The 21,203-nt window shown below is 42.1% G+C and overlaps 1 protein-coding gene across 4 annotated transcripts; it reads right to left on the reverse strand.

Moving 5' to 3' along the window:
* Window positions 1–2,318: 2,318 nt before the first annotated feature.
* Window positions 2,319–8,746, reverse strand: GIMAP2 (GTPase, IMAP family member 2). Of its 4 annotated transcripts, none has more exons than XM_045565037.1 (4): window positions 8,649–8,725; window positions 8,202–8,463; window positions 7,691–7,726; window positions 2,319–3,610 (listed from the first exon to the last, which is right to left on the reverse strand). In XM_045565037.1, exons 3-4 carry the CDS (start codon window positions 7,716–7,718, stop codon window positions 2,637–2,639), a joined length of 1,002 nt encoding a protein of 333 aa, XP_045420993.1. In that variant the 5' UTR covers window positions 7,719–7,726; window positions 8,202–8,463; window positions 8,649–8,725; the 3' UTR covers window positions 2,319–2,636. The 4 variants fall into 4 exon arrangements, 2 of the variants coding, with proteins under 2 accessions (XP_045420993.1, XP_045420991.1); XR_006738265.1 differs by having other exon boundaries at window positions 3,524–3,610; window positions 7,622–7,726; window positions 8,649–8,746; XM_045565035.1 differs by lacking the exon at window positions 8,202–8,463 and having other exon boundaries at window positions 8,649–8,736.
* Window positions 8,747–21,203: the final 12,457 nt, after the last annotated feature.

The raw sequence follows: 21,203 nt of genomic DNA on the forward strand, positions 1-21,203 counted from the left end.
AGATACTTAGAATGACTTTAATCTTCTTCTTTTTTTTTTTTTTTTTTTGAGACAGAGTGTCGCTTTGTTGCCCTGGGTAGAGTGAGTGCCGTGGCGTCAGCCTAGCTCACAGCAACCTCAAACTCTGGGGCTTAAGCGATCCTACTGCCTCAGCTTCCCGGGTAGCTGGGACTACAGGCATGCACCACCATGCCCGGCTAATTTTTTTTTTCTATATATATTTTAGTTGGCCAGATAATTTGTTTCCATTTTTAGTAGAGACGGGGTCTCGCTCTTGCTCAGGCTGGTCTCGAACTCCTGACCTCGAGCCATCCACCTGCCTCGGCCTCCCAGAGTGCTAGGATTACAGGCGTGAGCCACCGCGCCCGGCCAATCTTCTTAAATTTGTTAAGATTTGTATTGTGATCTAAAATGTGGCCTATTCTGAAGAATGTTCCATGTGTGCTTGAGAAGAATGTGTGTTTTTTTACTATTAGGTAAAAAGTTCCGCATATGTCTATTAGATCCGTTTGATCTATAGTGTAGTTCAAGCCCACTATTTCTTTTTTTCTTTTTTTTTTTTGAGACAGAGTCTCACTCTGTTCCCTGGGCTAGAGTGAGTGCCGTGGCATCAGCCTAGCTCACAACAACCTCAAACTCCTGGGCTTAGGTGATCCCACTGCCTCAGCCTCCCGAGTAGCTGGGACTACAGGCATGCACCACCATGCCCGGCTAATTTTTTTTTTTTTTTTATGTATTTTAGTTTTTTGGCTAATTGCTGTCTATTTTTAGTAGAGATGGGGTCTCGCTCTTGCTCAGGCTGGTCTCGAACTCCTGAGCTCAAACGATCCGCCTGCCTCGGCCTCCCAGAGTGCTAGGATTACAGGCATGAGCCACCGCGCCTGGCCAAGCCCACTCTTTCTTTATTGATTTTAAGTTTGGATGTTTTATCCATTATTGAAAATAAGGTATTGAAGTCTCCAACTATTATTATATTGCTGTCAATTTCTCCTTTCCAGTTATCAATATTTGCTTTTTATACTTAGGTGCTCTGATGTTGGGTGCATTCATATTTACTATTTTTATATGCTCCTGTTAAGTTGACCCTTTTACCATTTTTTTCTCTAAAGACAGTTTTGTCTGGTATAACTCTATACTCCTGTTTTCTCCTGGTTACAATTTGCATAAAATATCTTTCTCATCCCTTTACTTTCAGCCTATGTGTGTCCTTAAATATATAAAGTGAGTTTTTTTGTAGATAACATACAGTTGGATCTTAATTTTTTAATCCATTCAGCCACTTTGTATTTTTTATAGAGTATTTTAGCCCATTTACTTTTAAAGTAATTATTGATAAGGAAGGATTTACTATTGTCATTAAACTATTTTCTCTTTGTCTTATAGTTCTTTTGTCCCCTCTTTTCTGTGTTTCTGTCTTCTTTGTTTCATTTTTTAATTCAAGTCAAGAGTTCAAATGATCTGAGATGTCGTCAGTCTCCTGCGAAGATCCTGACTGATACAGAAGCCTCAGAATCAGCTCTCCCACTGTACTGACAACCCAGGGCTGAGGTTCTCCCTCTCAGGATTGATCTTGGCATCTGTCTATTTATCACCGCTGCCTTCCGTGCTTGCTTATAGCTCATGAGTCTCCAGTTTTAACTCCTCATTCTTTTTTATATATATTGTTTGCTTCACCCTTGAAGTTTTCCTTATTTTCTGGTGAGCTCATCAATCATAAAAATTCTGTTTCATATAATAAATTAGGCTGTATTTGCATTTAGCAGGATAATGTTTCAGAATATCCAGTTCACCATCTTGCTTGATGTGTACGTTTCAATGCTAAATTTGAAGGGTGCCAGGGTTAAAATCTGGCTGAGCCCCTTTCAATGTTAAGCAAAATTGATATACATAAAACAGACTATTTTTTAATTTCAGCATATTATGGGGGTACAAAAGTTTAGGTTACGTATATTGCTCTTGCCCCTCCCTAACCCGAATCAGAGCTTCAAGCATGTCCATCCCCTAGACTGTGCGCATTGCACTCATTATGTATGTATACACCCATCCCCCCCTCCCCCGATCTGCCCGACACCTGATTAATGTTATTCCTAAATGTGCTCTTTGGTGATGACCAGTGAAACCAATTTGATGGTGAGTACATGTGGTGCTTATAAAACAGACTATTGATGTGTGAGTGTGTTTGTCTGTTCTTGTTGCTGGGCATGAGTTGGTTTTGTTACAGAGTAAATGAGCCATGTGTGCATTTACCATCTTCCGAGGACAAAATCATGAAGAGAATTAAAGATATGGAATCCTAGAAACTTTAGAGTTTACTTATTATTTTATTGATATTTTTATAGTATTCAGTAGTAATATCAGTACTATAAAGAAGAAAAATTGTTTTCAGGAACATAAAACTGGCTTTAGAGATTTGCAAAGGAAGAAATTTTACGTTACAGTTATCAAAATGTTTTAGTATTGTATTTCAAAGCAAATGGTAACTTTTAAAATAATTTGGTTCATTAATAAATGGTGTAATATGTTAAGATTTAAATATTTCACGTAATCTCAAATATGACATCAGGCACCACATTTTACAGGGAAGGCACTGTTATTCACCAGTAAATGACAGTAAGTAAATTATTACTTAGCTGTAACTACAATCTAGAAGGCCTGCATTCTGGCGTAATGGTCCTTCTCAAAATTATTATTAACCTTTTGGGTATAATACACAGTAAACTACAACACAAATTGCACATGCTGAAGAATAAGGAGTAAAACAAATTGCATATGATGTGCAATATACAAAATAACAGAATTAGCAAGTTGACATACAATTGAATACAAAATAAAATACACAGTTGTGTTCTGATTAGGACTCTCTGTAGGCAATTTGCGTTGGCCATGGTTGTGTGACGTCTCTGAATTTCCATGTACTCTATAAGATTCCCTCTGAAATCCTTTAATTTTTCCTCCGAACTGACAGATCCACATTTTGACCCTTTTGCGAGGCTGTACAGCCCATTGGTATAGTTGCCACCCCTCCTCTCCATCATCAAGCCCTCAATTAAGTCCATCAGCTCCTTCACTTGGTCATTCCGATTGCTCCCTACAGCTCGGTTATTAAAGCCACAGACTCGCCCCCCACATGCTGCCACCAGCTTGCAGAGGGCTTTGTTGTCTGAGTCATGGATGTAATCCATCAAGGAGCCACCAGCGAGGTCTTCCTTGTGAGTAAAGAGGACAATTGTGTGTCTCATGGCATCTCCTCCAAAGATCTCCTGCATCCTCTGCACAGCCTGCTGGTCCTGGATGGTGTATCGGCCCAGCTGGGTCACAAGCAGCAGCACATGGGGTCCTGGTGCAGACAGTAAGTAGCACCTCTGCACCTCTTTGTACAGAGCTTCGGAGCGGTCCTTCTCAGAAAATATACCTGGTGTGTCAATAATGACCATCTCTCTCTCTCCCCAGCTTCCCCGACCTTCACTGCAAGTCTTAGTTAAGGTCTGGGCACCCAGCCTCGACTCAAAGGCTTGTTTCCTGAGGATGCTGTTCCCTGTAGCACTTTTGCCAGTTCCTGTTTTGCCGACTAGAATGATTCTCACGGCATGTTGGCTGTTTGTATGTGGTCCTGTTAGGAACAAGTTTACTGTGTTATTACTATACTGATCACGGCAATGGAATATTTTCAATGACAATGAGGTATTCCCCATTATGGGAAAAGATACTCTCATAATCTATTGTATTTATGAAATAAAAGCTAACTCCATGATCAAATAAAATATATTAACTACAAGTTTTAAAGCATCTCAATTTCTCTAGGACTGTAGGCTATTGCCATATTGGACCCTGAAAGAACATACTTAGAGGATGAGATGGATTTGGAAACATATCTCATCATGTAATGCTTGCCTGAATCACTTAGTTGTGGCCCTCTCAAAGACAAATTTTCTGGAGATCAGAGATGTGTAGCCAAGACTGTGGGTTCCGTCTCAGGGTGGGCCAAGTAACCTGGCTCTGTTCCATGGCCAGAGATTGTTCTTCTGACCTTAGCTGGGCAGAATATGGTCATGACCACCAGGGAAATGGCTGGACCAGAGAAATAACAGCATGAGCAGTGTGAATTATTTTTACTAATAAAGAAACAGCTGATAGTTTACAAATGATATCATAATTTTGCTTAGAAAGGATAGTATAATTTTATACAAAGTAGGCACAGAATATGGTAAACTCCCCTCTCTCCTTCCCTGTATCCCTTCAGTGTGTGTAAGGTTCTGGGGAGAGGAATGAATGGGGACAGAAGTATAAAGGAGTGTGAGGCTTTGAGCAAAAACTGTGTCTCAGAGACATGAAAGGGGAAGACATGGGAGCCACAGTGCCATTTCTGCTGGTCCATGGGGTGGTGAAAGAAATGGCCTTTTGGGGTGGGTTAGTGGCAGTCTCGAGATGCTGCTTTGTGGTGGAGAGAGGGGAGCCATGTAATGTGCAAGGCAGGGTTGAATCTGGCTCCTGAGGGTCAATCCTTTGTTTCCTGTACTGTAAAGGAGGAACATTTGACCTATATGAATGAAACAGAATATGTAAGAGAAGAATCTTTCTGGCAGTAGATCTTGGAGGGGAATTTCCCAGTGAACTAAGACTCTCCTGCTAGGCCCATTGCCTTAGAGAAAGTTGGAGAAAGGAAGTCTACATACAGTATAGAATATCAGAGCCAAAATGGAGCGTAGAATTCATGAAGGGAATTAGCTTTCTGGGAAGCAGCATGCAGTGGTAAAGCATAAAGAATCTGGAGGGGTATTGCCTAGTTTTCACTGTGTTCCAGTTGCTAGCCATGTGACTTTGGACAACGGCACCTGGAGAAAATGATGGTTGATACCATGTGGTGGTGTTCTAAGGATTAAACAAGTTAATATGCAAAAAATTGCAAAATAACACTAGTGCACTTAATCACTTAGTCAACATTAGGCTAGTATTGTCTAAAGGAACCTCCTTATAAATGAAGTAACTGTGGCCTACAGTGGTTAAGAAAGTTAGACAAAGTCACCCAGCTAGTTAATAATGGTGATATACACTGTTTGTTGAGTGCTTAAGATGTGCCGGGCTCTGGGCCATGTGGTTTACCTGCATTACCTTATTTGCTCCTCCTAGCAATGGTATGAGTTAGGGTTAGGTATACACGAGGGGTCTTGTTAGGTTCAAATGGCCTCTCTGGCTCACAGGACCGCTTGGGTTCACTGGGACACCAGTTTATTCAAGGATGGGAAACTTAGCTTATCAGAGGGACAATGTCAGGCTTTCCTCCTAGTGGGAGTCTATGCAGCAGTTCATGGAACACCACATTCTGTCAGCTGGGGACATCTCAGGGCACGGTGATGGCACGTTGGGCAGGTACAGAAGCCGCCATGACCCATGGGAGCTACCGTCTCTTGTAACAACTCTGGGGCTTAGCCTCCAGATTCTCTGCAAGGAGCATGAGAGTTACAAGAGTCACTGCTTAGGGAAGCCTGAAACATATCATCCTGCCATGTGTTTATCGTTCTCCCAGTGTAGATATGATGCATCCATCATGGGAAATTTTCAACCACAGGCAAAGTTTCTAATAATGTTGGAGACATTTTACTCTTATTAAATTACTAGAGAGTCATAGCTGGAAAGTTTAACCAAAGATTAAATTCTCATGCAGAAAGGAAGGGGAAGGGTTTGTTAATCTTTTACCCATAGGTTCCTTTTTTTCCTACCTTATTTTACCCTATTTTGCACATAAACCTGCAACTTGCCCAAGAACATAGAGCTATTAAAATTCACAAATTTTGTAAATGGAAAAGCTGGCATTCTAACTTGTTATACACCTGAAGTATTAGTGCTTTGTCATGTTGCTCTGCTAACCCTTGTTGTGTGTATGTAAGTATTTTCTTTACTAATCAAATTTACTGCAATTTCTGGACATCTTATCATATTTTCCCAGGGTAGTTATTGGCTCACAATAGACATATAATAGAAATTTTGCTTAAAAGGAAACAGGCACTAGACATTTTTACATTCTGAAAACAGCAGCCAAACAGTTCATGATCTACCCCTCGAAGGCTTGCTTAGAGGTGGCCAAAGTGCATTTCTGACCTTCATCTAAGCTACAACGAGTAAATGAGGGAATCACTGAAGAGAACTGGTGGGAGTCCCTAGTTGCTGGCCCACCAGGGAGTGCCGTGTCCTTCTCTCCCATGCGAAGGGCACGGGGAAGGGAGTGCTCTCCATCCCGAGCCAAGTGAGGGGAGTCTCTAAAACAACCACTCATCAATATTGTGCTTGCCTCAAGAAATTGAGAGACAGACACGTCACTTCCCGGATGAATGTTTGCTGAACTACAGAAACTTGTAAACCTACCCAAGGGTAGCATAGTGAAGAGAATTCTTGAGCAAATTTTTGAAAGAAATAAGTAGATATTACCTGGAGTTTGAGGACACGTATAAACATGGACACAGGTGTCCATTTCCTCTCTGGAGAATTCAGAAGGTTGGCTAGAGCCACCTAGGAGACCAGGGCAAGCAATAATGTCCTAACGGGCTTCCCAGGGACAGAATGGATCCTATAGAAAATAACTAGGTACAGCCATCTTGATGGGACTCTGCCTTGTGTGGCAAGGGCGTGTGACAGTGAGAAGATACGAGGGCTACTGCCGAGGGAAGGAGCTGAGGTCTAGTCAAAGAAGTCACCAGAGAGTGTGCAGCTGTGTCAGGGGAGTGTGCAGAGTGGCAGTACTTGATGGCAGTGAGGACCACCCCAGAGACAAGAGCAGGGACATTGGGACCCAAGAGCTTTGGCCTCTTTCTCCAATCGCCCCTCCCCCTGCCTGACTGGGAAGGAGGGATGAACAGGAGGGCTGAGGAGGCAGAGCTGGAAGTGACAAGAGGACCTCTGGAAGGTTCCAGCACTCAGGCTGAGGCTGAACTGGAGGAAGGGGAAGCCAGCAGAGAATGTAAGTTTGACAGTAGACTGGACTGAATGTTTCAAGATCTGACACATGTGTCATAGTTATGTTAATAGGACTGTTCTTATAGTCCATGCTCATCAGAAAGGAATCTGCCTGAGATAGTGTTAAGAAGTCAAGATTGCATAATTAGAAGCTGTGTTGGGCGGGAGAGAAGTTGCTTCTCATTTGGGTCTCACAGAGCTCAGCTTATTCAGTAAACAAGTTCCAGACACAATGAAGCCACAGACCCCACTATTCTCACAGGCAGGGGGTGTGAGTGAACTTGGAGGGGAGGGAGATCTGGGCTCTTCTCGGTGTGAGAGACTGAAGACGGCTGGTGAGGGGCAAGGAGGGGGCAGGAAACGGAAGGACAAGACACAGAGACAGAAACCGGGAGAAACCCACACAGAAGGAGAGCAGGGACGGGTGGGGGAGGGGAGGGGAGGAATGGGGAAGAGAGAGACACGCAGAGAGAGAACCTACCGAAAAGAGAGAGAGGGAAGAGAAGAGTGAATGGCAGGAGAAGGAATATTCCAGGCAGATCTAAAAGATCCGTGTATAAGGGAAATGTCTAGGTGCGTATTTTGGTTCCTGGTAGAATATTTTGGCAGTTTTGAGCTGGTGACAGTGGTAGTGGTGGGAGTTAGAATAAGATCCCTTGTCCCCCGCCCCCACCTTTTTAAAATTTTGCCCAGACATCATCAGAAAGAGCCAACCACACAGACACGGAGGCTCCTTTCTCACCGCAACAGCTGCTTTCATTTTGGTCCATTGCTGTTCCTGAGGGACACAGAGACAAGGGACTTTATTTGTCAGTTCTCAATCATGAAAGACCCTTACATTTCTAGACAACCATGTTTCCTGTGCCTGCTCATAATGGACAAGGTGGGCAGGAAGAGAGTTACTATTCCCACCTTTCAGGGATATTGAGTCACTCGCCCAAGCCTTCCGGAGAGCTGGGGAGCTGGTTTCATCTGTGAACCCCATGCCCAGCTCCCCCATGTTTTTTCCTCTCACAAATCTTCCCGGTCCCCATCTTTGGCTTTCCCTGGCCGCACACCCCTCACTTTTCTGGGAGTCCGTTCTTGGCATCCCCTGCCCACATGGGAGGCTCAGTCCTCTCCTCCTTTTCTCCTCCCGTCCTCGCCTCCTTCCTCTTCTCTGCCTTCCCCAAACCCCTCCCTTCGTGTGGGAGAAACTCAATGAATTAAGAGCATGGCTCCTGGAAAGTAGACAGTCTTTAAACCAGACATACACTCATTTGATCCATCAGTTACTTGAACTTTCCTCATTCCCCGCAGGCACTGGTGATGGAGCCCTTGCAATCCGTATGCAATCTGTAACTTTCCGTATGCAGTGGAAAGCGTCGGCTCATTTGCATCAGACAGTTTCTCTCGCTTAAATCTGGCAGGCACAGAGCAAGCCTACCAGCACAGCAAACTTGGAACCACATGTTAATGCCCAGACTCTTCCTAGTTAGCACTTTTTATTGGCTTAGTGCTAAGGAAACTCTTTGCCTGTAAATGTGTAGAATGAATTATATGTAGTTATCCTGTAACCTGGCTTCATTTAAGCTAAAGGAAGTCATTCCGAATTGTTTCCCTTAAAACAAGGCAAACTTGTTCTTAAAAAAAGTTAAAAATTTATGCATGGCCCGGGACCTAAAAACCAACATCAGAACTTTTTGTAAAGGTAAGCCTACCTGATTTACTGTCAAGAGAAACAGATGGCTCCCCGTTCAAACCTGTTACTCTCCCAGCTCAGCTCGAAGAGAAAAAGAAAACGGAAACTCCCTACGGTCTTCTTCTTTTTATCTCTGCTGAGCTTCTCAGCTGCAAAAGAACTCCACCAAGTGCCTGCATTTGGAAATCTCTTTTCTGTCAACGTACAAAATAAACAGTTCATATGTGAAAGTTAATCAGTAGTTATTTGCTACCATATGGACTAATCTTCTTTTTAAAAGTGAAAAAAGAGTGTTTGAATGATTTCATCTGGGGAGTAGATGCCAGGGGAGTAGTAGCTTTGATTGCTTCCCACCCGGGCTGTGTCCCAACAGTTAGAAATGTGCCTAATTGCAAAATCCCTCTGAGAAGGGCTTACACCTCATCCATGCTGGAGCAAGGACTCTTGTGAAGGCAGGTGCCGCTGGGGGAGAGGGGAGAGCACAGGACTGGGGGACACCTCTGCCAGGCACTGTCCCGGGGAGAAGGGCACAGAAAAGGGAGCCCAAGGGCAGCTGGCATTGTCTGGCTGTGAGCAGCAATCATTAGCCATCCAGACATTTAGGCGTAAATCACCCATGGCTTCCGGGCATCCAGGCTGTTTTTTCCTGTCCAGCTTTGTAATTTCAGGGAACGTACCCCAGCGGAGAAATTATCTAGGATTTGTCTACAATAGTAGCCTGTGTCCTATTCAGGAAGAACAACCCAAAGAGTTAAAGTTGAAATCATCTAAATTTTTTTTTTCTTATATGTAAGACAATCACCACAGCAGGGGAAGAGAGAAAATGGAATTTACATTGTCTTTAAATACCCCGGATTAGTAGTGACAGACACATGTCACTGTCTTTCCCAGTCCCTTGATCAGGAACAATCACGTGGCCCTAAACTCACTATAAAGGGAGGCTGGGAAATGCAGTGGAGCCCGAGGCATGTGGGTGAACACTAGCACCTGTTACTGCTTTGTTTTGTATTCTTCCAGGTCCTTTACCGTATAATCTCCTCAGTGTGCTTACGGAATAATACAACATGGGCAACTCCTGCTTAATATCAGTTCATCTATTCCTAAACATAAAACATTGTGTTTAAAAACACTAACTGGGACCCATTTCCTTTTGATTTATTTGTAAAACAAATATAATGCAATATATATTGGTCCCCAAAACCATCAATTTTCTAAATCATATATAAAATTCAGTAAGCACCTATATGTAAGAAAAACTGTCACCTTAAACTATAAAAGCTTAAAATAGTGCATTTCTGAATACCAAAAAAGGAGAACTGTTGGATAATATAACAGGAATCCGGGCAGTCGGCGGCTTAGCACCGTGACTGACGCTCATCCACCCCTCAGCTTGTCCATTTTCAGTGCTGGCTGTGTCTTCATTTTGGTAGAAAGATGCATTTATAGTTCCATGAATTATACTCAGATACAACAACGTCTAGAGAAAGAATTATGATCTTCCTTTTCTGTGACTCTCTTTTTAAGGAGAAAGTAAACTTTTTTTTACAGAAAAACACAAAATGATATATATGTGTATATCTAATAACAGAGCTTCAAAATGCATAAAGCAAAAATTGTTAGAACTAGAGAGAGAAAGAAACAGATCGACAAATAATTGGAGAATTTAATACCACTCTTTTAGAAATTGATAGAATAACTTGACAAAAAAATTCGTATGATATAGAAGATCAGAAAAGCACTATTAACCATCCTGATGTAATTCATGCTTATAAAACATGCCTTATGAAGGCAGAATACATGTTCCTTTCCAAGTGCACATCTGCGTTCATTAAGACAAATAAAATGCTGTAAAATAGTCTCAGTAAATTTGAAATTATTGAAATTGTACCAAGTATGTTCTCTGACAATTGGATTACATAAGAAATCAATAACAATATGATGTTTAAATTATTCCAAGTATTTCAAAATTTAAAAACTGATTGATAACGAAAATACAACTTATCATAATTTGTTGGATGCAGTTAAATCAGTGCTTAGAAGGGAATATATAGCTATAAATGCTTTTGCAAGAAAGAGAGAAAGGAAGGAAGGGAGGGAGGGAGTGGGGGGGAAGGAAAAGGAAGGAATCCTCGTCTCAGACTGGGAGAAAAAATTCACAAAAACATATATCTGGGAAAGGACTACTGTTCCTGATAAAGAGCTCCTATAACTTAATAATAAAAAAGACATAGCCTGCTAAAAATGGGCAAAAATATTGAACAGATATTTCATGAATGACTAAAAAGCACATGTAAGTGAGCTTAACATCTTTAGTCATCAGGAAAATGGCAATTTAAATCAGAGTGAGGTCGCACTACATTACTCAGAATGGCTAAAATAAAAAATAAATGACAGACAACTAGCAAAGATTTGGAACAGCCCAAATTCCCATGCACTGTTGATGGGGGTGTAAAATGTCACAACCCTGAGAAATGTCTGGCGGTTTCTGTGGCCTGCAGTGGAATATTGTCTTTCTACATACAGAGCACATACATTTCTTACCAGGTTTGTTCCTGAGAGTTTAACGTTTCGTGTTGCTATTCTAAATCAGAATTTATCCTTTTACCCTATTTCTCAAGAGCTTTTATTTTTGTGAAGAGAAATACAATAAATTTTAATAAATTAACTTTGTAACCAGCCAATTCACTTATTTCAGTATTTCAAAATTATTTTTATTTACTTTTGATTGTCTAGGAATATCCCCAGGTTTATCACAGACTCCGGTGCAAATAATAGTAATTTTAGAGCCCTATTCCCAAACTATCTCATGTTGCTTTCTCTTGTATGACTGTATTTACTGTTACCTTTTAAAAAGTGAACTAATGTTGTGTTTTTATTTTAACTGTAGGGCACCTAGTATCTTAGCATTAACACTGGTGCAGGTGATTGCAATTAATTAGTTTATTTTAAAATCAGCAAATACACACTTTAGTCCCATTTCATTAAAGGCTTTTATCTGAGGTGTAAATTTGTAAAAAAAATTTTAATGTTGATTGAGATATTTCCATGATTTTCTCTATTGACCTACTAATATTGTACATTACGTTAATAAGTTTCCTAGTATAGGTGATAAGTGCATGTGCTTATGCAAAAAATTGGGTTCCAAGGAATGCAGACTGTTGAGAGGAAGATCAAATGCAGGCGAAGGAGGTTGATTCAGGGGTGCTCTCAGGATAAACACTTGAGGGAAGGGAAGAACGCAGGAACAGGCAGGGAGAAGTTAGACCGAGATATAGTCACAATGAATGTCAACTCCACCGGGAGCTCTAAAGTTTGGATGGACCTTCACGCAGTGAAGGTGAGAGGGCTGGACTTACGACCCCACTGACCGGGTGCAAGCCCAGTTGCAAGCTGCCCCTGGGAAGGACGCTCGACCTTCCAGAAGGCATCTCTCTTCAGCAGAAGCCAATTTCTGGGCAGAGCAGACAGCTCCACGCTGAGGGCTGATCGCTGGGTGTAGTCCCCACAGCTGGAGGGATAGTTCCTTCTGTTTTTACGCTGTTCCTAGGTTTGGAGACTAAAATATTACTTCTCCCTCTTCATCCTTTGGGCCATCTGAAGAGAAGTCCCAGCATGGTTTTTAAAGATCTCCCTGATGAAATTACTTCTTGGCCAAGTCTCCCTACTTCTATCTCTTCTGAACACTGACCCGTGAACATACAACACCTGCATTCTGTGCTTCTGCAAGTGAAGTGACTACAGCCGTAAGCGAGGGTCTGACAGATGTTGGGAGGAGCTGAGGATGGGCAGGGCCGTGGCTGAGCAAAGGAGCGTATTTTATGGTAAACTATGGAATTTACAACAATTCATTTTATTCTCATATGTCAAGGCAATTCTGGGAAATGGGTCAGGCCATTGTGGTCACACTGAGATGTATTTGACAATCATTCTGTAGTTTCTTATAAAGGGTTTATTTAGAAAGCAATACGTTTAAGAGAACATTCTGTGATGATGGAAATGTTCACTATACGCATTGTCCAATGTGGTAGCCACTAGCCGTATATGGCTGTCAGGCACTTGCAGTGTGGCTAGTGTGTTGCAGAAGCTGAATTTTACATTTTTTTCTTTGTTCGTGCCCTCCCCCCTTCTGCCTACACTGCCCAGCCCCCGGGACAAGACCTGACTGAGGATGGATTTTACATTTTAATTTTAATTCATATAATGAAATGGCCCCATGTGGCTAGTGGTTACCATTTTGGGCAGTGCAGTTATAGAGTATATCATTTTTAATAAGATGATACAAAACATTGTGTTTAAGAAAAAGAGTGCCCAGTTAAAGATATAATGAGAAATTGCAAAGCAAAAAAAAAAAAAAAAAAAAAAAGGACAAATGGATTTAACACCCTCAAATTCAAAAACATGGAGTGGGGAGGCTTGTCACTATAAGTTTAAATTTTACGGTGTCTTCTTTTAGGCGTGTTTAGCTTCTCGCCCTGCCAGGCAGTTTTCAACTCATCATTATATTTTGGAATAACTAAGAGTTCAGAGGATGTTTAACCTCAAGGTATCCCTCACTATTTGAACTCCCACAATTTGAATGTTTGCTATAAACAACTTGCAAACAATTTCACCCAAAATTCAATATTTGAATTGAAACTACATGGAAGCAAACCTGGCTGTGCACATCAGCAAAGACATAGACGTCACCTGTGAGTCCGGGGAGAGGGAAGTAAGTGCACTGCAGCTGTCTCTCAGCTGCTTCCCAACAGGATCTTGTCTCCCACCCATATTGTCTAAGTTTATTTTTAATTGTTGGAATTATCTTTTCCACATTAGTAAGTGAAAATTTCTTCTATGAGACAGAAACAATTTATAGCTGACTTCCAAAGTTTCGTGGCAATGATAGGTGCAAGGTGAAACACCATCACCACCAACAGAAACAAAGAACCCTACTTCCGTCTTTTAAAAGAGTCTTGATTTAGTAATATGTACTTTGAAAAATATGAAGAACTATTAGCCTTACGTAGCAAAGAATTTACTGCCAAAGAATTCATTCAAACTGATGATCAGAGTTGTTAGAGTCAATCTCAGAAAATAATCTTAATGATTAATTGACTAAACTTTTAAATTCAAGAAGTTTTAAAGAAAGTTTAAATCATACAAAAGATATCAACAGAAGCACTCCACTAAAATATGCGATTACAAGCACAATGTCACATTATCAAGAGGTATCTGTTTGCAAGCAAAGGGAACACAAAGAGATGGTCCATTTGAGCTTTTCCCATCACACTGCTTTGTCTATGAGTTTAAATAATGGGTAACAACTGTTTCCTTCTGGAGGTGCAAGTGCAGTGACATAAAGTTTCTTGGAACTGGACATGGGTAAACCTCAGGCACGAATGGTCTACCCTCCTCTAGCCACTCAGTCCTGCACACTTCACCCCCACTGAACAGCCACGAGGACTCTGGTCTTCCTCCTTTCTCCTCCAAATCTCTTTTAGGCAACTCTCATCAGCAAATAAACATGTTTTAAATGGCCTTTAAAAAAATTGTGAGTGAAATTGTAATTCGTTATTTGCATGAACCTATTTTTATATTTAACCAGTTTTTCTGCATGCTTATAGAAGTACGGTAAAAGAGATTATTTGTATTCATATCATTGCTTACTGTAGACAAACTTACAAGTCTATTGTTAAATAAACCGATGAATAAAAATGCTGAACAATCAGCTGGTTGGCATTGAATGGCTTTACATTTTGTAGAAATCCTTGGTGATTGTTATTGTAGTTGCTTAAGAATGTTTAGGCAATTGTTGGGGGTTGTGAATGGGCTAAAAATATATTGCTGCTTTTTCCCTTTAAATGATGAACTATAGATTCCCTCAATCTGGAATTTTGCTATGTAACTTTTTTTTTTGGATGTATTACATTCAGAACAAGGGATGCCTCTAGTGTGAGATATAGTGAGGTGGGAATTCGGAAGGTTCTGCAGGCCATGGAGGAAAGAGGCAGTGAGTGACCATCTCTGAGCATCTGAGGGCCCGTGGCTCACACATAACCTGCTTTCTTGGCTTAAGAATCAAAGAGTGAGTAAAGCTGACAATAGCACCGTTACATTTCTCTGACTTTACAATACTATGATAAACTTCAGGACTATAAAACCACCAGGAGAAGAGTGCTGTCACCTTGGTGAAGGAGTGAAGAAGCCATCTGGGACAGCCTCAGCAGATGCAATGTGGAGAAGAACCTAGAAACACAGTTGACAACCAGAGGCTCTGCCTGTGGCCCTTGTCTCTCTGTCCCCCCTTCTAGAGCCATTTGAGCCACTCCAACTGAGCCCCCGTCTGCATGGAGCAGAAGCAAGTTGTACCCTTTGTGCTCTGCTCAAATTCTTTTTTCTTCTTATTTCAAAATATTAAGGGGGCACAAATGTTTTTGTTATATGGCTTGAGTCAGGGCTATAAGTGTGCCTATCACCCAAATTGTGTTCATTGTACCCGTTAGGTAGATTTTTGCTCCTCCCTCCATCCCACTACTAGATTTCCACTGAGATTTACTTCCCTCTGTGCACACGTGTGCTCATTGGTTAGTTCCAATTTAATAGTGAGTACATGTGATATTTGTTTTTCCATTCTTTAGATACTTCACTTAGGATTCTGCCCAAACTCTTGACACACAAAAACATGTTGTCTTATGCCAGTGAGTTTTGGAGTAGTTTTTAATGCATCAGTAGATGATGAGATCTCCTGAATAGATTTCTAGAAGGAGAATTTCTAGACAATTGGCACATGCATTTGTAATTTTGATAGACATTACTGAATTGCCTGCAATAAAAATTTTAACCAAATTAATTTCACCAACATTTTATTAGTTTCCCCGTATCCTTGCTCATAATTTCATCTTTGCCAAACTTATGGGTGAAAAACTATGTTAGTGTGGTTTCCATACACATGACTCAGTATGAATATGGTTGGGTCATCTTTCGTATGTGAAAGAACTATGTCTATTCCTTTATTGATATCCGTCTTATATATTTATTGCCGTATTTCACTTTGGGTGTTAATCATTTTGATATTGATTTTTAGAAATTCTTTATGGGGCCAAAAGTAATAATTTACCTCTTTTTCTTGAATTTTTTAAAAAAATTCTAGTATCTATTAATAAAAAATATTAAATAAGCAAAATGGTAGTAGGCCTCCTTGTTCCTAACTTGTGTGGCAGTAGTTCCTCCTTGTTTCCCTTAAAATAGTTGCAGGCTTAGAGGTTGAGATATAAATTTTTATTAGAGTAAAAAACAAGCCAATAATTATATGTTGAATTTTACCAAATTACCTTTCAACAGCTAAGGAGATGATCAGATTATGTTGCTCCATAGCTTCATAATATGTTAAATTATATTCCCTAATATTGAATCTTTTTTGCATACATAGAACAAATCTTAATCATTTGTTCTTAATGTATTGCTGGATTCTATATGTTAAGAGCTAATTTAGGATTTTTGCGTTGATGTTCTTAAGTGATTGTCTCCATTTCTAAAACACAGCAATTCTCTCCCTGACTGCCCTTGTTTTAACTGGGTCTGGTTTCAGGGTCTCATTTTCCTTCTGTTAAAGTAAGTTAATATGGAGACCAGGCCTGAGGAATCCCTGAGCAGACAAAACCAGTTACGCCTTATAAGTGGCCTCAACCTTGCTTGATTTGCAGACATAAGTGAAACTTAACTTGAGCTATTTCTGGTAAATGTTTATATTAAAGAAAAACAGAACTTAAGCTCAACCAATCAGAAGTAGCCAACAAACTTATAATTATATGACTAGGGACTTTCTAACAAGATAGACCAAATAAGCAACTGTATGTATCCAATCTAGTATGTGCCTTGCTTCTCCGTCTGTTCTTTAAAAGCCTCCTCCTCGTGTTCCTTCAGTTCCTGAACCACTTTTGCTTTGGAGTTGCCTAATTCATGAATCATTGTTTGCTCAATAAACTCTTTAAAATTACATTGTGTCTCAGTTTACCTTTCTAACACTTCCAAACATATCGACCATGATATTGTTCTGAATAGATTCTCCCACCCCAGAAGAATTCTGGTTCCATCTTTTAAGAAAATAAAATTTTTACCAGCACTTACCAACACTGCCTCCTTTCTCAGGCAAGCATGACATTGAACATAGACTTCAGCACATGAGTGTTATCAAGGAGAACACTAGGATGTTTGAGGAGTGTATAAGGGGTCTGCTAAACTAGTGGTGGGGGTAGTTGAGCAAGGCTTCTTAGAAGTAACATTGAGCTGAAATCGAAGAGTGAGTAGAAGTTAGGGAAAGGGATTAGAAGTGTTTCCAGGAGCACCTTCAAAGGCAAGTGACAGCATGGAGCTCTCAGGTAACCAAAGGAAGGCAAGCATGGCTAGATCCTAGAGGTGGGAAGTCAGGTTGCATAGAAAGGAGGCTATAGATTCAGGCAGACGATTTGTAACAGGGACTCATCATTAAGTTTGGATCCTGAATGTTTTATTACAGAAAATGGAAAGTCACTCCAGGCTTGAATCTAGGTACGTCATGGTCAGACGTGTGTGTGTGATTGTATACTGTGTGAATTATGGATTCAAAAGCCCTTTCCCTCACTGGGCTTTGCATGATCTGAATTTTGGTAGCTTTACTGTGGTCTTCCTCTGCTTCCTCTGCTTCCCCATCCCCCCTGCCCCTCACCCCCTTAATGCATGGGAACAGAGCAATTGCTGTCAAAGTGAGCTGGAGAGGAAAGTGGTTGTAACCTTTGAGGTGAATCTGCTGGGACCTCACCCCACTCTGTTTCCTTTGCTCATAACCCTGGAAGCACCCCCATTTCCTTTCCAACCACTCCCCGTGTAAGACCATTTCTTTTTCACTTCTTGTCCTTCCTGAGTTTGATCACCCTGAGTCTTGAAAGGAAATTTGTTTCTGGGTGTTTTTGCAAAGTCAAAAAATAACTGTTTCTGTTCTAGTATGTGAAAGGAAACCACAAGACCCAGGGGTGCTGCAGAGGCAAGTTCTGTCCTCAGAAAGAGCAGAGAACTATTTTATCTTGTGTGATCTGAAGGGACGGAAATTCTCCTCGGCCAAAACATGCACCTGCAGCCCATTGGTTTTGAGCTATCTTTGCTCTCTTATGTGTAAAGGTTTTCCACCAGGGCCGTGGTTAGGTAAGGAGAGAATAACACAGGGCAAGACTGAGAAGGAGGTCCAAGGAGCTTAAGCGAAGACTTAAAGATTCAAGACCTTAAATGTGGGGTGTCCACTGGAAGCTTCCTTTGGTGTAGTCCATGGCCTATTACTCTTGGATGGATCACATCTTATGAAAAAGAGATGACCTCTGTAGGTCTAACTTGCTACAGATCCTGGGCTTGAATATCACCCATTCAAATAGCAGAGATTGCTCTATTTGCCTGATTCCAACTTTCCCTCTTCCTCTTGCCCTGAAGTCCTCCCACATGCATTTTTACCTACTGAGTCCACCAGTGGCCACATATGGCCAAAATACACCCTCTGTATTCTCAATGGGGTTTTGGAATCAGGCAGACCTGAGTTCCAGTTCTTAAAGGGCCACTGACCGACTAACCTTATGCAAACTTAAGCCTAATTGCCTGCATCTTAAAATGGGAACAAACTATTCAGTAGACTTGTCAAAATTAAATAGAAAAATTAAATAGAAAAATGTATAAATTTTCAGAATTAAACTGAAAAAGCATAAATTCCCAGTGGCTAGCCTAGGGGTTTTCAAGCCTTAGCCTGATCAGAATCACGTGAAGAGCTTGTTAAACTACAGATGGCTGGACAATGTCCCTGAAGTTTCTCAATCAGTAGGTTTTGGATGGAGCCAGAAAATTGCTTTTCTAACAATTCCCATGATGCTGCTGGTCCAGGGACGTCACTTTGAGAACTACTGCACTCGGGCATTGTCTTCTCTTGCATTGTTGAAGTTGGGTCACCACTGTGACTAGTGGAATGAGGCCTGTGCCCAACCACAGTTAGAAGTTGGGAGTTTATCTCTGAGGCAACTCCACTTTCAGGGACATTTAGGCTGTTTCCTGATTGCCAGGGGCTCCTCTACATTTTGTTTCTTCTAGCTCGATCTTAGAAGAGAGGGTCCTATGTTAATTTCTCTCACCTAAAACTTTTAAATTTCAGTTGTGCTTTTTCTGTTCCTCTTAGGGTCTCCATTTCAGCTGGTTTAATCATAGGTGAAAGCCCTTCTACGGGCAATGCCTTCACCCAGTGGTTCTCAATCTTTAGGGTGCATCAGACACAGTCGAAGGGTTTACTGAAATTCTTATTGCTGGACTCCACGCCCAGAGTTCCTGATTCAGTCCGTGTGGGATGGAGCCCACGTTTTCTAACAAGTTCCCAGTTCACACTGATGCTGCTGATCTAGAACCACTGGTAAATCTGCAAAGTAGCTGATATTTCTAGTTTCCATGCCTCCGGGGACCTCCAGAGTGAGTGGGCCATTTACATGAACTCCAAGTAGAGGCCAAAGTCTCTGGTGTGCCTGTCATGTAGCAGAGGAGGCTGTAAAGGGGACGAAGAAGAAACCAGTCTGGCTTCATCTCTATAGATGTCTTCCCGTATTGCTGAGAAGACAAAGCCAACACACCAGGGGAAAGGGAGTCCCAGAGGCACCGTCTGGCTGACAGGCAGAGGTGAATTAATCGATGATCTCAAGTTGTAGAGGTTTTCATGGAGGAGTGTTTCTCTAAAGGAAGGGAGGATCTGGATATATGGAGAACTTTGGGGACAGACAAATAGACAGGTGGAAGGAAACAGTATGGATGATGGCTTCAAAGTAAAAATAAGCATTGCACAGGCAGGAAAAAGTAAACAAGTACCTTTCATGGAGCAGACACATCTACCATTTATTTAATTATTTCCAGCTAAGCCCTGCGTCGTATATCTTCCTCTCTCATTTAATACTTACAGCAACTCTGGGAAGTAGAAATTATCATCTTCGTTTCTAAATAAGTAAAAACAAGGCTCAAGAAAGATGAGTAATTTGACCAATGTTACTCAGAGAATGAGTATGGGGTCAGAGACTGGAATCTAACTGTCGGGACCCCAAGCTCATTGCTGTGTCTCTCGTGAAGTAGCAGAATTGAAGGCAATGGGGGTGTCGAGACAGTGGGCAGCCTGACATAACAGCCCTCAATTCCAGGCCAAGAAGTGTGGACCGTGACCTGCAGTGATAAAGGCTCTCGAGCTACAGACACATGATGAATCTGAGATACATAATCTTGATCTGGTAAACGCAGATTAAATTAAAGAAGTGAAACTGGGGACAAGACGGAAGTCCCATCTATCTGGAAACCCTCCCTGTTCTTTCCCCTTCGCTACCTCTCTGCCACCCCCCAACACCGCATGCCACTTTCCTGCTCTTAGTCTGTGCTCTCTCTTTCACTTCACTTCCTTTCTCTCACTGCTCTCTCTTTCTTTCTTGCAGTGTCCGCTAACAACCCTGGGCCCAGCTCCTCACCCTACTGTGTGAGGGAATCTGAAATATCCAGCCTCACAGGAACACCTTTCCCCATTCCCACCCCGCACCGGAGCCAATGGGTCTGGCAGGTTGCAAAGTAAAGCAGAGACGCTGGCTTTCCTGGGACGGCCACTCCGGACCCTGCCTGGCTTCTCCCAGAGCCTGCTCCGTGCTCCACGCTGTGAGCACATGGTGTGAGCGGCCAGCCCAGCTTCTCCAAGCGTCTCCCACGCTCAGGCCTTACCCTCTCTGAGCTTAGCATCTCTGCAGAGGAGAGTTCGTTTGCTTTAGGAGTCCGTTTAATCTGGAGAATAAGCAGTGACTTCCTTTTCTGAGAGCTGGAGGAGGCCTGGGCGCTCAGAGATGGTTGCGAGACCCCTTCCCCACTGGCCATCAGATATTCTCGTGCTATGACAGGAATTTGAATTTCCACCAAGTGTATTGTAATGAAGTTAACAAAGGGGAGGGAATCAACTTCAAGCCCTTGTTCTACTGTATTAAATTATAGAAGGACTTTTCTGCCTGTTTTCTCCTAAGGTAATCTCTGCCCCTTTCCGTGAACACATTGGTTCCTTCCTTTCTGAGGGGTACGAGGGCACCAGTCAGGACTGTGTGGGTGACATTAGGACTCCTCTGTCAACACGGTGGCCCTGGTTTCCACAGTCGGCACAGACTTTCCCGGTGGCGCCTTAGCATTTGTGTCTCCCGAAGTCGGTGCACAGCACAGTGGAAACAGCAAGTCTGATGTCAGAAGATGAAGGCTGTGGGCACAGTGCTGCCACCACAGGTCATGCCCTTGGGCAAGACTCACAGAGCCCCTGAGCCTCACTTGTTTTAAGGTTAAAGTGAGGATTGCAGTAAGTGAGCTTAGGTCTCTCCCTACCGCGACATCCCGAGTTCTCCTTTATTTCTGGCCCTACCCAGTGAGCATGAGACCCTGCTCACCCATTAGCCCAGCCGGGCCCGCTAACACGTCAGCACTGACGCAGTTCTCAGAGAGCCGGTGGGAGCACAGCGGGAGCTCCACAGGACCTGTGATCCCTGACGGAGACCAGACCTAGTGACCAGACCAGGGGAGTGACGCTGACAGCTCT

This window comes from Lemur catta, chromosome 11 (genome assembly GCF_020740605.2).
Source record: "Lemur catta isolate mLemCat1 chromosome 11, mLemCat1.pri, whole genome shotgun sequence".
NCBI classification, from domain to species: Eukaryota; Metazoa; Chordata; class Mammalia; order Primates; family Lemuridae; genus Lemur; species Lemur catta.

Coding starts and splice junctions, on each gene's coding strand:
- GIMAP2 (XM_045565035.1), bottom strand. CDS start 7,718: ATGGACCAAAATGAAAGCAGCTGTTGCG. Junction 3,611..7,690: donor AAATGAAAGCAGCTGTTGCG/GTGAGAAAGGAG, acceptor TGTTCCTAACAG/GACCACATACAAACAGCCAA.